This window comes from Ixodes scapularis, unplaced genomic scaffold, assembly GCF_016920785.2.
Source record: "Ixodes scapularis isolate PalLabHiFi unplaced genomic scaffold, ASM1692078v2 PGA_scaffold44__24_contigs__length_19508400, whole genome shotgun sequence".
In the NCBI taxonomy this organism is placed as follows: domain Eukaryota; kingdom Metazoa; phylum Arthropoda; class Arachnida; order Ixodida; family Ixodidae; genus Ixodes; species Ixodes scapularis.
Genome location: NW_024609873.1, coordinates 6,889,735 through 6,905,290, shown reverse-complemented (window position 1 = coordinate 6,905,290; position 15,556 = coordinate 6,889,735). Strand labels below are relative to the sequence as shown.

The window sequence follows — 15,556 nt, the reverse complement described above, 5'->3', positions numbered from 1 at the left end:
ATAATTTTGATGATAGCGTTTCGACTGTAAGAGAAACATAAGAAAAACGACAATCGCTCATTTGTGCTGTATCATGCTCCGTATATCAAACCGATCAACATTTTTTCAGTCTTTTCCCGAAACACTTGAGACTTTATGCAGCCACCTCTTACGACGCTTGCTGCTTGTGTTACGAACGTGTGTAGATGTTTTGTGCATATTTTACCTTGGAGAAAACAAATATCTGGATGGTGATTTAAAAAGCGCAAATGACTAAGAAGAGATGAAGGGGACAGGACAGAGAAAACAAAGCTGCATGTAAGAGAGAAGAAACAGAAAAACCAGCTGTCTTAATTCATTGTTTGCTATATGCAGCATGCTCTGTCATTGCCACTTTGAGCCTTGCCTTTTTCTTTTTCTCCCGCAAGTGACAGTCTTGCTTTACCACCTGCCAAAGATCATGCTCAAGTCCCTAATTTGACCTACTTCAATCGTCTTTTTCTTGGGGAGGAGAATTTAGTAAATATGGTGACTCCTTCCTCGTTATTCTCGCACACCACCAATGTGTTCAAGAACAATGCCAGCTATGGAAGCCTGCAACCAGTGAGGCAATGGAGGGTCACAACTCACACTCTGGCCGCATTCCGACGCTGAGGCACTTCTTAAGGCGGCACTCCTGACACTTGCGCCGCATGTACATGTCGATGTCACAGTTATTGCCATACTTGCACTGGTAGACCGCATTCTTGGTGATGCTCCGCCGGAAAAACCCTGGGGCACAGAGAAGACACCAACACAAACAGTTATATCACACTGTGTTAAGGCAGTGACAGGAAACCAAGAACACCACAGGAAAGCAAGCAGTGTTTGAGCAGACAGTGCTGGACAGACGCTTGCAAGGACAAGACAATGCAAGTTGCAGAAATCATCTTGCCACTGACTCAACACTTTTTGGAGGTGACATCTTTCTTCCATTTTAACCACTGTCCGTCGATTTCAATCGTGAGAAAATTCAGAAAATGTGCGTTTTCATCAGAACACTCACATGATAACAAACAAGTTGAAAACAGAGCAGCAATGCAACCTTGTTCTCCCTGTTTGGTTCCTGTCTATAAGTGCAGTGAGCCACGCAGCAACTCAAGCCAGTACCTTACGCTCAAGCAGTGACAGTCACAGGATCCTGATCACTGCCAAATCATCATCATCATCATCATCATTTATTATTCCTTGAAGGCCCAGGGGGCATTACACAAGGGAGTGAACACTTAAAAAACAAACAAGTAACAAAACTATTTATCTACGAAAACACGCTGTAATCTAGTTATGGGTTAGAAAAAATAAGCTAACGGCTGCAGAAAATTTCTCAGTATCAGATAAGGTAACAATTACGTCAGGCAGTGAGTTCCAGTCGTCAACGGCCAATGGTAAAGTAGACATTTGGTGAGTGACGGTTGACGATGAAATCGGACGGAGTTTGCAAGAATGGTCGAGACGAGGGAAAATGCGGTAAGGAGGTGATAACAAACTTTGTCTGAGATGACTGTTGTAATAAAAGATCCGATGAAGAAGAGAAAGACGAGACACCCTGCGGCGGTGAGAAAGAGTGTCAAGGTTAGCTGATTGGCGAAGTCCTGATATGCTTGCGTATGGGGAATAGTCGGAATAAATAAAACGGAGGGCCCTGCTTTGAACGGATTCCAGGTTGTTAGTTAGGTATGCCTGCCACGGTGACCAAATGCTGTATAATATGACACTTGGCAACGAAATCATTAAAAGAATGCTGTTAATAGTCTGCTTATTTCTTATCTCTGCTCGTCACACGAAAGAAAGCTAACTGTCCAAGGACTGCATAAGAGAGCATGTAGTGACAGACGTCACTGGGACAGAGCTGAGGCCATTGACTTGGCAACAAAATCATTAAAAGAATGCTGTTAATAGTCTGCTTATTTCTTATTCTCTGCTCGTCACACGAAAGAAAGCTAACCGTCCAAGGACTGCATAAGAGAGCATGTAGCGACAGACGTCACTGGGACAGAGCTGAGGCCATTGAGTTTGTTTTGGCTCCCACTCTGGGCAGGAGTGCACATCTCCAATGCTCGCCAGGTGACACTGACCAAAAGCACAAAGGGCGAGGGAAGAGCAGCTACCTTTGCAACCTTCGCAGGTAAGGGCATTGTAATGGTAGCCAGAGGCTCTGTCTCCGCAGACGAGGCAGAGTTCCTCCTGCTGTCTCGGGGCTGGACCTTTCTTTTTCTTGGGGTCTCCGAAGCTGTCCGCATAGTAGCCATTCATGCCACCACTGCTCGGGCTCATTTCCTCTTTGCCTGCAACAGGAACAAGACAGATGCGTAAGACACTTCTCTTCTAGATGGAACACCACATTGCTTGCCAAATGACCCAAACATATCCGTGAGCAACTTTCAGCTAACGGTTTGCCCAAACATGTGGCAAAGGGTAGGTGTTTTTACGGTGTGCAATGGATGCTGTTATTAAATACAGACAAAAATGTGTTATCAGTAAACTGTCTTATCAATCAATGACACAGCAGGAAACAGCAGTATGTGACCAAATGCAAAGATAAGTTTATTATGAAAAAGTTTTGGCCGGCTACAACCCAACAAAATTCTAAGCCAAGATTGTTTACAGAAGCACCTACATAGGAGTTTTCCAAAAACATCTACGAAAGACCCAGTTTTTTTGTTTCTTCTAAATATTATACACAGCATACTGCTGTACCAACTTTAATACATGCCGATTTTTTTTTTATTTTAACATTTGCAGCGTTATGTGGAATCATTTCTCGTTCTCGGTTACAGTGGGACTGAACATGAAAAAGCATTACTGATAGCTAGTTGAAGGGTAAACGTGATATTGTTGTGACAAGCTTTTTTTTTTTCTTTTGATTCCAGCATTGTTATTTAGGACATCTGTCACTGTGCTAAGGGTGTTTATATTGTATACCACGATTCTTCACTTAACTGAGTATGCAGTGTTACTCAGGTTTTGTTGATTCCACTGCATTCTTTTATGTATCTTGTTCTGTCTTGTTTTTTTTTTGTTCTTTTTTTTCAACTTAGTATCTCCAGATCTGCAGGAGGCTTAATTAAATACCCCGCACAATTTTCTACATCAAAATAAATATGTAATGGTTGATCAAGAGAAAAAAAGGAACAAACAATTAAAAGGTCATATCTGTCTTATGGAACCACATGCAATGCCATGATAGGTCAAAGTGATACTTAAAGCACCGTAAACTGAGAATGTATAAGGATCGATTGCGGCTGCTGAACACTATTGTTTCGATGTGGCAAAACCCCAGCGAGCTCCCATCTGGAGCAGTTGGATGAAGGAGGGGCATATGATCTTGACATCGTAAACCTGGCAATATTGTTATAAGCTCACCGTATACTAAAAGTTCAAATAACAATAACAATGGAGCAGCTGAAATGGAACCTGACCTTCACAAATAATAACTGTCAACTCCATGTGCAACAGTGTGGGACATGTTCTTCTGCTCAGTTTCCTTCTTCATCTATTTGTCACGTTCACCTCGCAACGCGCAAACTCTCCTCGAAAACAATGGCTGCTTCGCCCAGTGCTGGCCTTAACCTTTTAGAATGTTAGATCCTTGCAATGACAGGCCCAAGAAAAGGCACATATAGAAATTCTCAAAGGGGAAGGACGGCTGGTGAGTCAGTTGGATGGTAAACAAAAAAAAAGTGTAAATGAAAGCCAGAGGAGCTGCACAGCAACAGGTTGCCTCACACATAGAAATGTCAAGCCTTCACTAATGTGGACGTTCGGAATGTCGACTCGTTCCTTTCAGCACGATGAAAAATGTCTTCAGCTGGCATTTATTGGTAACTGATAATGCTAAGGCTCCAAAAAAAAAAAAGTATGGGTAACAAGATGTCATTTACACGTCTTTGGGCAGTGTTTGTTGCTGCAGTGGGGACGAGGTCCTGATCAATGATAAAAAACACAAAATAGAGTTGTGAGTTCAGCGAGGTGTGTGTGTTGTGTTTTGTGTCCTAAGGTCCTGATCAATGATAAAAAACACAAAATAGAGTTGTGAGTTCAGCGAGGTGTGTGTGTTGTGTTTTGTGTGTGTGCTACTTGTGTGTTGTGATCGGTAAAAGAAATCTCTTTGCGAGTGGACATCCAAACTGTGTTAGCAGTAACTGGAGGTGTCGCAAACTTTGGTTGACTGGTTCAGCTAAGCTTCCAATTTTTAGCAAAATTCCATGAAGTTTGACGTATTAACAGTATATTTCTCAACTGCTGCAGAAATTTGTTTCTGAAAATTTAGGAACAAATAACTTGCATTCTACATTTTGTTACATTACCAGTGTCTACACAATACACGGTTCTTTTGTTTTTTTAACCTTGAGAAATTTTGAAAAAAGGCAGTGGAAGCTGCATTTATGCAGTTTTTGCAGGCGAGTTACACGGACCGGGGGGCATAGTGTAGAGGGCTAATCGCAACGGCCAAAGGGATAATTAATTAAAACCTGTTAACTGTTTAATTAGTGAAAATAGACATGTTCCCTATTGGAAACCTGCTTAGTGTCATTGGAAACCACCATATCAATATTTAGAAAGGATATGAGCGCCTGAGGAGTGCAGTAGTGCGCCAAAGTCACCACTCGGGCAGCAGGTGCAAGGCTGGGGCCATGATAAGAGATGAAAACAAAGTGTGGGCTTGTTATTGCACCTGTAGCTGCTGCACAAGTGGTAACTTTAACGCACTACTGCGCTTCTCACACGCTCTAAAAATGGATTTAGTGGTTTTCGAAGATGCTCAGGAAGTTTCTAATTGAACCAGATGTTTGTTTTCACTAATTAAGAAGTTAATTAACAATTTTACTTCATTTGTTTTAAATTTTAACTGAAATTTTACTTAACTAGCCAAATCATTGTTATGATTAGCTCCCTGAACTACGTCCCCTTGGCCCTCACCTGCACAAACGGCATAAGTGTAGCTTTCACGGCTTTTTCAAAAACAAATCTGTTAAGCTTAAGAAAAAAAACAAAAGAACTCTGTATAAAAGCAAAACATGTGTACTTTTAAAGCTTCGCTTCAGAAGCAGATTTATGGGTCGGGCCTGGGGGTTAGTTGACTTACTTGTTATCTCACCGAAAAATAACCATTTCTTCTTAAAAAAAAAACTGGGGTCCTAATCTGTACGGCGGGATCCAGCCCGCCACTGCAAAAGCTGGCCGACCCCTGCTTTAGTTGGTTTATTAATGTGAAACAATCGAGCAATATAACCCATAAATGTAGCACTCTGCCTCCACTAGGCAACTCGTTTTCGATTTTTGCGCATGCGCACAGAAGTCAAACTTTTGTCGACCTTATCGGTAGAAGCTCGAACCTGGTCGAACTCGGACTTTGGCAGGCTCGCGACATGGCGACGAGCGTTCTGCAGGGTTACCATGTTGAGCTATAAATAGCCCGATAACCAGGGAACCGAAGGAACACTGTTCCCATGATTCCTCGAGTGCGGGCCGAGGCGCTTGACGGATCTAGCGAGTGGTCCACTGAGCTTAGTTTCGTAGTTGGCGGGAAAATCTGGTGGTTAGCTATCTGGCAATTATTGGGCTATTTCATACAGGAGATTCAAACTATTTCAAAACACTTGGTTTCAGAGCCTTAAACGTAGTGTTTTTGAGCCAGGTAAGAAATAAAGATAAATTGAAGCATGTAGAAAATGAAACTATCCTAATCGCAAGCGTGAGAATACAATAAGCGGGCCCTCAGTGGTGTTGGTCGTGGAGACACTATCATTTATATACAAAATACTACGGTCTAAAAGTTTTTTTTTGTTTGTTTTTTGCAAGTTTTTGTGCTTCGCCATTGCATCTGGAAACTAGTAATGTTTTATCATCTATTTCGCATTCTTTTTGTAAATACACGTCTAATGTCACATATTATATTGTCAGTGTTCCAAACAAATGTTTCAAATACCTATTATGAAGATCTATCATTTGGGCTATTTTTATAGCCCGACATTTGGCCACTTTTGGGCTAAATCTCGCAAAGAATTCGGCGCGCTAACCTGCGAGCACCTGGCAACCTTGGCGTTGTGAGGATGCACTAGGTGGCGCAAGCTACCGCTCGTTACGAAGGGTATAGCTAACATCTATCCATCCATCCGAGCCGACTGGTTACGGCATCCGACGAGTGACCGAACATGTATGGGGGTTTGGCCACCCTCGAGGGACAACGCTAAAATAACCGCGTTCGTCCTTGGACGGTCGGGTCACGCAGTTACACGCGCCGCCTGTTTCAGCCTCGGCAAAAGTGGAAGCGACGAGAAATAAAAAGAGGAGCGAAACCGGAGTGGCCCTGACTTTTTCAGCCCGAGCACAGGGCAACCGGAATGGAACGCTACATGGGTGAAGGTGAATAGGAGAGATTCAAGGGCAGCCCAGCCAAATGGGTGCTTGCACACGTCAAGACGGCCGCTGCAGCAAACTGTTGCCAAAACAGCGGGCATCCTTTAGCGGGAAACGAGGTCAACGGATGGGATGTGCCGGCGCACGAGGAGAATCACCGTCGGACAGGTCTGTGCGATGGTTCCGAAGTAGTCTATATTTGATACCAATTTTAATAGAGAAATCGGTCACGCACGAATGTCATGTTTGGTATTTCTGGGTGCTTAGTTGTGACAGTAAATAGACTAAGTGGTCTAGTGCCCCTCTAACCTTCAACAGACCACAACAGAGTGTCGCTACACGCGTGTACAGCGATCTCTAATCTTGCGTACAGTATACACTTTTCGAAACTCCGTTGTGCGCAGATAAAAGATCGGCACAGACACCTGCGACAATAACCTCCCAGTCCGAGACTAAGTTTTTTTAGAATGCATTGTTCGCGTCGTCCGCCGCGCGATCCGCCTTCGCAGCTGCGTCTTGCCGCGTGCTCGGGACTGCCCGAGTGACGCGCCTCACTCTCGACCGAACCAGCCAAGAACATCGCGCAAACGGCCCTTCGAAACGCGGATAACAAAAAATGAACAAGTAAAAGGGCGCCCGGTTGCATGTGTAACAGCGAGGCGGGCCGCTGCCATCAGGAAGGCCACAGCGGCCGCGGGAGAGAGCTATCGCGAGTTGGGCAGACGGCGGCGAAGCGAAACCCCATCCGCTAAACATTGCGGGAGAAGTCAAGATTCACGATAACGTGTCACGGAAACCAGTTAAATGTATTCTACACGAAAAGTTACTTGGTTTTCAAGGAGAACAGTGCTATTTCTGCAGCTGAAAGCGAGAACATAGCAAGATGGCGGATGAACTTCGTCTCACCTTAGCATGGACTATTGTTAGCCGCACATGCGAAAAGCGCAAGCTATAGTTGCTTTGGATGAAGCCTCGTTGGCTGCACAAGCGCTCGTGCAGCGAGTGCTCCAGCCAAGGCAGTCGAGGCTTGCCGCTCGCGCTTGCTCAGCTTTAGCAATTAGTCCATGCTAAGGTGAGACAAAGTCTACTGGGAGCCATTGTGTTGAAGTGGTTTACTACGGTTGATCGAACGCCATTTCATCGAAGCACGTTTTAGAGAAGGCGGAGCTTCAGTTTAGAGAAACGCCGTTTATCCAAAAGGGGACCGATAAATTGGGGTCGCTAAAACGGCGTTCGCTAAAACGAGCTTCTCTAAACCGCGTGCCTCCGGTGTTGAAACTCCGAACACGTGGCGGCAGGGGCGTCGAGAGATATACGGGCAGACGGGTTACTCAAATTGACTAAATATCGTTACTTTCTCAAAAGTAACTACCGAAGTACGTTAACCGCGACTGCGACTCAAAAGGAACGCGTTACATCGGCGCGAACCAAACCCGTATTTATTTTTTACTATTTTTTTTTGTATTTGTACGAATCCGCTTCCAATATTGGTCTCCGCTAATAATTTTTTTTTTCCTTTACAGTTTATTTGACGTCTTTCTTGTCGTGCAAAGTACAGGCGCAAGCTGGGGTGGGGTTGGGTACCTTTGTCGTATACACGTTCACCCCCCAGAAGTATACTCGCTACTTCGTCAAAAAAGTAACGAAAACCAGGTACTCGTTCCTTCCTTTAAAAAAATTACCTGGGTCGTTACTCGGTGCCCAGCGCCGTATTCGATTCACGACTGTATCTCAAGGAAAGGACACTGCGCTGCACTTTCCTGCACCGCGCTACGCTTTTTCTTTTTTCCGCCGCTTAGTTGCAAATTAGGCAAAACCAATGTAAAAAAAAAAGACGTTTACAACTTCCTGCAACACCGAATTAGAGCGCAGCTCTTAGGGAGGAGGATGCAAGGGTACTGAGGGGAGCGTGGAACTCGTCAAGCTGTCCATGCAGCTTTTTTTCCCAGCCCCCGCCATTGTAAAGAAAATGGTAAATAAACATTGAATTGAATTGAATACCACTCCTCCCTTCTACTCACCTCCTCACCCTTCCTGCTACTACTCTTCCCCTTCTCCTTCACTCCCTCCTCTCATCTACCTCGTCCTCCTCCCCCTCCTCCCCGCGCGGTGCATCATGGGAAATGTCCCATAATGCACCGCGCGGTTATGCCGACGCCGCTCAAGCCAGAAACGAATGCCTAAAAGCTGCGCTTAAAAAAAAAAAATATATATATATATATATGGGTGGTTTCATCTCAAATCGTGCAGGCAAAAAGGGTCGAATTTTTAATTTCGATGAAAAAAATATATGTTATGGCGCCGTTTTTAAAAACGCAGTCGCCGCAGACCGCAAGTTCGTCGGATTTTTTGTTCGCGACTTATGAATTTTTAAAGAGGCCGCGGCGAAAAGCAGTGTTTTTCACACCCGTCGTGGGTCGGATGTTTCGCTTGATCTCCCGCCGTGGATTTTCAGTCCACATTATATTATCTTTTTTAAAGCACTCTGTGGACACATTTAAAAGGCTCCAATACCATAAAATAATTTTAGGCGTTTTGCTTTTTTTCTGTAAAAATGTCAAAAACGCCCCCTTGGTCAATTGTTGACGAACTTTGACAATTAATTACTGGCGATCTACTTGGGTTACATCAATACTTTTTATGTCCACGGAGAGCCCAAAACACGTTCTTTATATGTATTATAAAATAACTTAGCTGTATAAAATATTCTTTGCGGTACGTTTACGTTAATGTTATGTGAAAACCAAAAAGTACCATTTTTAAAATTGATTTTCTCAAAAAACCCATTTTTTATTTTTTTTATTTTTTGTTAAAATGTAGATGTGATAGTTTTCTATGCGAAAATCAAGTCTAGAAAGTGTATATATTGTTTGTATGTTTTATATTTAAGCATTAATATCGTACAAAAACATGTTTTTACGGCACGAAATGGACTTACGAATTGCGCGTCTTCACAAGCTTGGAAATAGTTTTTTTTTTATTTTTTTCAACGTTCCCACATAAAAATGAAATACAGTATTTCCACCCTGTTATATTTATTTCTTATTTAAATTTTATTATAGGCGGCAAGCTACATTGGGAGGAGTTCCAAAAAGAGAAAGCAACACTTCTTAACAGACCAGCAGGTGTCGTAAATTTTTAACGTGTAGGAGTCGGCAGACGTCGTATTGATTCGGGGCCCTCATTGGCCTGCATGAACGTCCCGCCCTTTCAGAGCCAGCAGATGACCACGACCTTTCGCGCTCGTTGTGTTAGATGGGACGGCCCGTGACAGTAAAGCGAGCAGCGCACCCTGTGTCACGAGGAGTAAAATGGTACGATTGTGTCGTTGACGCGGCGAACAGTGACAGCCACCCAGGAGGAGTCAGTCAGACTATTGCACAAGGGAAAACAAAGGAATCGTTGCCTGCAAGGATGAGGACACCATGGCCTTACAATATCGACGGTCAACAACTGTTCTGCCAGCCAAAACAACGCCGCGTGCGCGCTAAAACCGGCGGCGCGGGACAGAAATCCCACAGACGCACCCACGAAGATGGGCCGGTTTCGTTAGGGATGTGGGGAAATTTGAAACCAGCCATCCGTGCATGCGTGAAACGATACCGCCTGTTTGCCCCAGCTTCGAGCGCCCTATCCTTACCTTGAAACGGTCGTGCTGTCTCTCTCTCTCCGGGGAGATCCGATAGCACCGAAGGGTTATCTATTAAACTTGAGGAAGAAAACGAGAAGGGGCTGTTTAAGTTTAATTATCCCCACCAACCCGCTCATTCTGTCCTTATAAAGGGCTATCTCTTTTGGAAACAGCAAAGCCCGGAGACTGACATTAAAACGAGCGTGTTGGTAAATATACTTGTGTTTGTATTTTGCCCGGAGACTAGTTGGGTCGAAGTCAGCCTCCTTGTCAACTATAACCGTTTGTGAAGAGTGGGCTTCTCCCGAGATGAAAAGTCAGCGCCGACTGATGTGCTCTTTTGAAAAAGGGATGGGGAAAGAGAAAGTTTGAGTAACTGCAGAAACTACCTCGAAAGCTCCTCTCCCGATATGAAGCTTCAGGCATAGTCTCGGTTACCTTCTCGCGCATCGCCTGCTCGAATCTATTCTTCACTTTCTTTCGCACAGCCACTGTTCCTCACAGCCGTCGTGGATGTGCGTAACAGAGGGAAAAACAGATTCGAGCATCATCTGGACGCCGTCCTCCTGCCAGAGTTCAGTGTCGTGGGACCGACTCGTGTGTGTTTCTTCGCCCCGCTGAACTTAGTTTCTCGGGTGCGTTTTTGAACGTTTTTTTTTTTTTTCAATGTTTTCTTACTAACTGTTTGTTAGCACTGTTCAGTTGTTGGGTTTATTTTGTCATGGCGTAGCGGCCTAGGCGATGATGTAGAGAGCGTGTTCGCACGCATTTGGTTGCGTTCCATTTAGGGAATGCCCGGAGGAGTTGGTTTATCTTCTTGCCATGTGCGGCTGAGTTTTCCCGTCTTTATTAAATTATTGATTTTTTTTTTTTGTTTTACCTTTACGTGCCGTCGACTTCTTTGTCTGACTCTCCACCAGGCATGGACCTATCGTCTTGCCACCACTCCAACCTAAATACTTTATTTTTTTAACGCAATTTTCGTTAAGATCGCAGTTGGGCAATTTAATTCCTATTTATTTATTTTTATTTCCTACCCCTCTCCATGACACACTCTCTGTGTGTTGCGGACCGTTTCTGTGTCACCACTTTTGTGTATTACGGAAGTGAAAGGACATTCCCTGGTGACCTGTGCGATGTGCGGTGAACAAACCCCCAGTGTTTGGTTTCGGAAAGAATTGTATATAACATATCGACGGATGTGGTGACTTTCTTTGTCTCAGTAATATGACAGCTATTAGCTAGTCGTGCTGGTTTACTGTGAAAGATTTATAAATCGAAACAATACAACGTCTGTGCCTTTTGGTTATTCAAAGTCTACAAGGCCTGCTGATTTGGTTAGATATGTATCTTGTGGTTCCCGCTCTTATCAAAACATACATAAATATTCAATACCACAAAATTCGTTTATAATTGATTACAAAATGCAGAAGAAAATTCAAGAAAACTTTTTCACAATTCATAGAGACGGATGGGTCGGAATGTCTGACTTGGGTCTTGCAAAACAAAGACGTTTTTTTTTCCGATATTGAGGCCTAAATATAAAACATACAAACAAAATATACACTTTCTAGACTTGATTTTCGCGTAGAAAACTATCACATCTACATTTTAACAAAAAATAAAAAAAATAAAAAATGGGTTTTTTGAGAAAATCAATTTCAAAAATGGTACTTTTTGGTTTTCACATAACATTAACGTAAACGTACCGCAAATAATATTTTATACAGCCAAGTTATTTTATAATACATATAAAGAACGTGTTTTGGGCTCTCCGTGGACATAAAAAGTATTGATGTAACCCAAGTAGATCGCCAGTAATTAATTGTCAAAGTTCGTCAACAATTGACCAAGGGGGCGTTTTTGACATTTTTACAGAAAAAAAGCAAAACGCCTAAAATTATTTTATGGTATTGGAGCCTTTTAAATGTGTCCACAGAGTGCTTTAAAAAAGATAATATAATGTGGACTGAAAATCCACGGCGGGAGATCAAGCGAAACACCCGACCCACGACGGGTGTGAAAAACACTGCTTTTCGCCGCGGCCTCTTTAAAAATTCATAAGTCGCGAACAAAAAATCCGACGAACTTGCGGTCTGCGGCGACTGCGTTTTTAAAAACGGCGCCATAACATATATTTTTTTCATCGAAATTAAAAATTCGACCCTTTTTGCCTGCACGATTTGAGATGAAACCACCCATATATATATATATAGCGCTGGATTGGTTGGTTCACTGCAGCCATCGTAATGTGAAGCGAAGTGCCCGAAGGCAAGTTTTTTTAGAGTCATTAACGACCTAAGCGGGGCGTAGCTTATTCACGCTTCGACGTTTCATCGGCTCACAATGGCTGAAGAAGATGCGTGTGGGTCCTTTCCTACGCTGTCGGCGACAATACGGCGTGCCCCTAAGCTGGTCCTGTCTTTGCGCACCTCTCCGGATTCGCCCAAGGAATTCTGTACCCCCCCTTCACGACCTCAGCCGTCACCGCGCCTCGTCCGGCCCGTTCTCTCTATGGCCCGTTGATTGGCGTGCTCCCTTCTACGTTCGGCAGCGCCAAATACGCTTTTTGAAACGCTTGCTAACCATGTATAGAGACCATCGCAATACTCGCCTTCTGGGCAGATAAAGCGCGTTCGGAGCGGGCGCTCTCTCGCGTTTACCGCGCCGAATATCCACGCAGTACACGCGTACGCAGCTCGCTGACCGGGCACTTCTCGCTCGACTCATAAGCGCCGGAATGGCGTAAGAACGGAAAATGTTTCCAGAACAACGCTATAATGGCGCGTTTACACTTGCGGGTTTCGCGGGCACGGATCCGCGCGGACGGAAAGTGGAGCCTGGTGGCGGCGAAATCCACTCGTCGCCGGCGGAAAATCTCCATCTGGATCCCGGACTGACCCCGATTTTCCGCCAGCGACGAGGTTATTTCGCCACACGCGGCTCCACTTTCCGCCTGCGCGGATTGCGCCCGCCAATCCACCGCACTGAGTGTAAACGCGCCGCGAAGGCTCGTTCACACATTTGCAACCGAGTAGGACCGATAGAGAGACAAGACCCGTTGAAACCTCTTAAAAATTCTAAGGACGAAAGAAAACACTGGCACGCTGGCGCCATCTATGCGGTGGCTCTGGAGCTGCATTTCACAAGAGCGAAGGTTTTGCGGGATTTCCGAGGTCAAATGCGCGTAATAGCTATGAGAAAGACTCGTTTATAACGTTGACAAAAGTTTGTATAGCCAGGAAAGAAAGAACAACGAGGGAGAGAAATAAAAAAAAAAAATATGCGGATCCGCCAAGTTTCCACTGCTACCCAATAGATGGCGCCAGTGTGTGCTCTCGTTTTAAGAGATATTAAGAGGTTCCAAGGCGCTCGGTTCTAAGAGGTCGCAAGTATGTGAACGGGCCTTAACGCGACGCGAGCGTAGCGGTTTCGTTTATTTGCCCACGCCGATTGGCATTTCCGAGAAAGCGCGCTCTAAAGCAACGCAAACGAAGAAATAAAAATCCGCGCAGCAAAGCAGCTGCACAGCGTTTTCGGCGGCGAGCGAAATCGAGTGGAAAGTCGATCGCTCGAGAGTCGACATTCCTCGTGACGACAGACTGAACCGACCGCGCTGCTTGCTGCCGCACGGCAACCGCTCTATCAACGTCTTCCGAAAATGTGGCCGAGAGAGAGAGAGAGCGGCTCGATGGAGGAGGGACGCAGAAAGGTCTCTGCCAAGGCGGCGTTTTTACCGAGCGCGTGTTGTCGGCGCCGCTCTTTTATTCTTTGTTCGGTTACGCGAAAGAACGTGTCTATGTGTAACCTGTAGAGCGCGGCGTTACACGTACATCGACTTTCTTTCCGGCGCTGTTCGTCGGCCACTTTGGCTCGAAACGAACAATGTTCGCAGATACAAAGAAAAAAACATCGCAGCAAAGGCCGCTTTCATCTTTATCTATAATGGATGGATGGTTCGTCTTTAAATCGGGCAGTGACTCGCGCCACGTAGTCAGTGTTGTTAATATCAACCGCGAAATTCGCGCCTTAAAAAAAAAAAAAAAGAAATCGGGGAGAAAAATTTATTACGCGAATATATCGGCCCACGGTAACGAATGAATGGCATATCTCCCTAAATAGCGACATTTCGTGGCCACGAAATATTTTCCAAGTTCGCACATTGCGAAATATAGAGCCCACGAAGATACAAGTCGTTTACAGTATACAAAGCGTAAAGGCTTTTTTAATATCAATACTACCGAGAACGGCGACCCTTGCTAAGAGTAAATGCGTGGGCGATGAATAGACAAAACAATGAAAACAAAGGGAGGGAACTTGGCCTTTGAGGAGAGACAAACATTGAGAGGACATCGACGCCGCACCGATTCATATTCCCGAGATAATGAAGGTCACCGGCCCAGGAGTGGATCGACCGGACGAACGAACAGTGCCGTTCACCGCGTTTGCACGTCTCGGGCTAGCGGAACGCGGTTTTCTCGCCAGTTCTCATACTAGCCCGGATGTATTTTCGCGGGTAGTCTGCCAGTACGAGCGCATGTTTTCGAGGGGAATAATACCATAGAAATACAGCTCTATATTCGAAATACTTGACAATTTATAGAAATACCCCCCCCTTTTTTTTTTTAAAAAAAAGAAAGAAAAGAAAAAAAGAAGCACGTACTACGGATTTGAAAAGTGAACGAGCGAACTCGAAGTGCGAGATTAAGCCATACTGTACACCGGGCGACACTGTTAGTACGAACGCGATATTTTCGCGTTTTTATATGGATAGAATATCAAATTTTGCCGCCTAGATTTGTGCCTCCGAACGAACACTTTCCACCACAATAGTAGTTCCGATTACAGCCCTTCGACTCTAAAACAAAACTATAAAGACGCACAACAGACATATCGATCACTTGTTCGCGCTACGTATGCCACTATCCCGTAAGAAAACAAACAAAAACCGGAAGAGGAAGTAGCAGCAGGTACACAAAGGTACTCGCACGTGCCCGCCGTGCACCAACAACCGCGGATGAAGTGTGGAAAAGCGAAACGGGTAAGGTAAGGCGAACGGTTAAGTTGAACGGAACAGGCAAGTAGTCTACGCACGCCAAAAGCCGTAGTCGGCCGTGGTGGTGGTCACGGGCGCCGCCAGAGTGTAAGGCGCCTCCTCGTAGCCCGGGAAGTTCATGGCGCAAAAATGGCGGCTTCTCGGCCACGGATGCCTGCGAGCTTCGCTTCCGAGCTTCCGTCCCCAAGCGCCGCACGACCTCAGACTCGCTTCGAGCAACACGCCGGACTCGAACCACGCCCCGAGTGAAGACACAGCCTGCCGCGATCGCACATCGAAAGAAAAACTAACAAAACAGAAAAGAATATATCAGAAGACTCACAAAAAAAAGAGTCCAAACTAGACAAAGAGGCGAAGGAGGAATCGAAAACGAAACAAAACAAGAAGAAAAAAAAAAAAAACTTTTTCTAAAGGTGGTATATAGTCGAGTGACCTTGAGTCCCGCGCTCCGTTAGCAGTCCGTAGACCTCGGGCGAACCGCCGGGGTTCAA

General features: G+C 44.9%; 1 protein-coding gene across 2 annotated transcripts in view; it reads right to left on the bottom strand.

Annotated features, from left to right (window-relative positions):
* The window catches only part of LOC8051300 (ecdysone receptor), a 210,975-nt gene that overhangs the window by 11,099 nt on the left and 184,320 nt on the right, over positions 1–15,556 (bottom strand). For both annotated transcript variants that reach the window (XM_040205666.3, XM_042293120.1), the window contains 2 exons: positions 2,127–2,303; positions 610–750 (listed from right to left, as the gene is read on the bottom strand). In XM_040205666.3, coding sequence (XP_040061600.2) covers positions 610–750; positions 2,127–2,303 — 318 coding nt within the window. The remainder of the gene's footprint in view (positions 1–609; positions 751–2,126; positions 2,304–15,556) is intronic.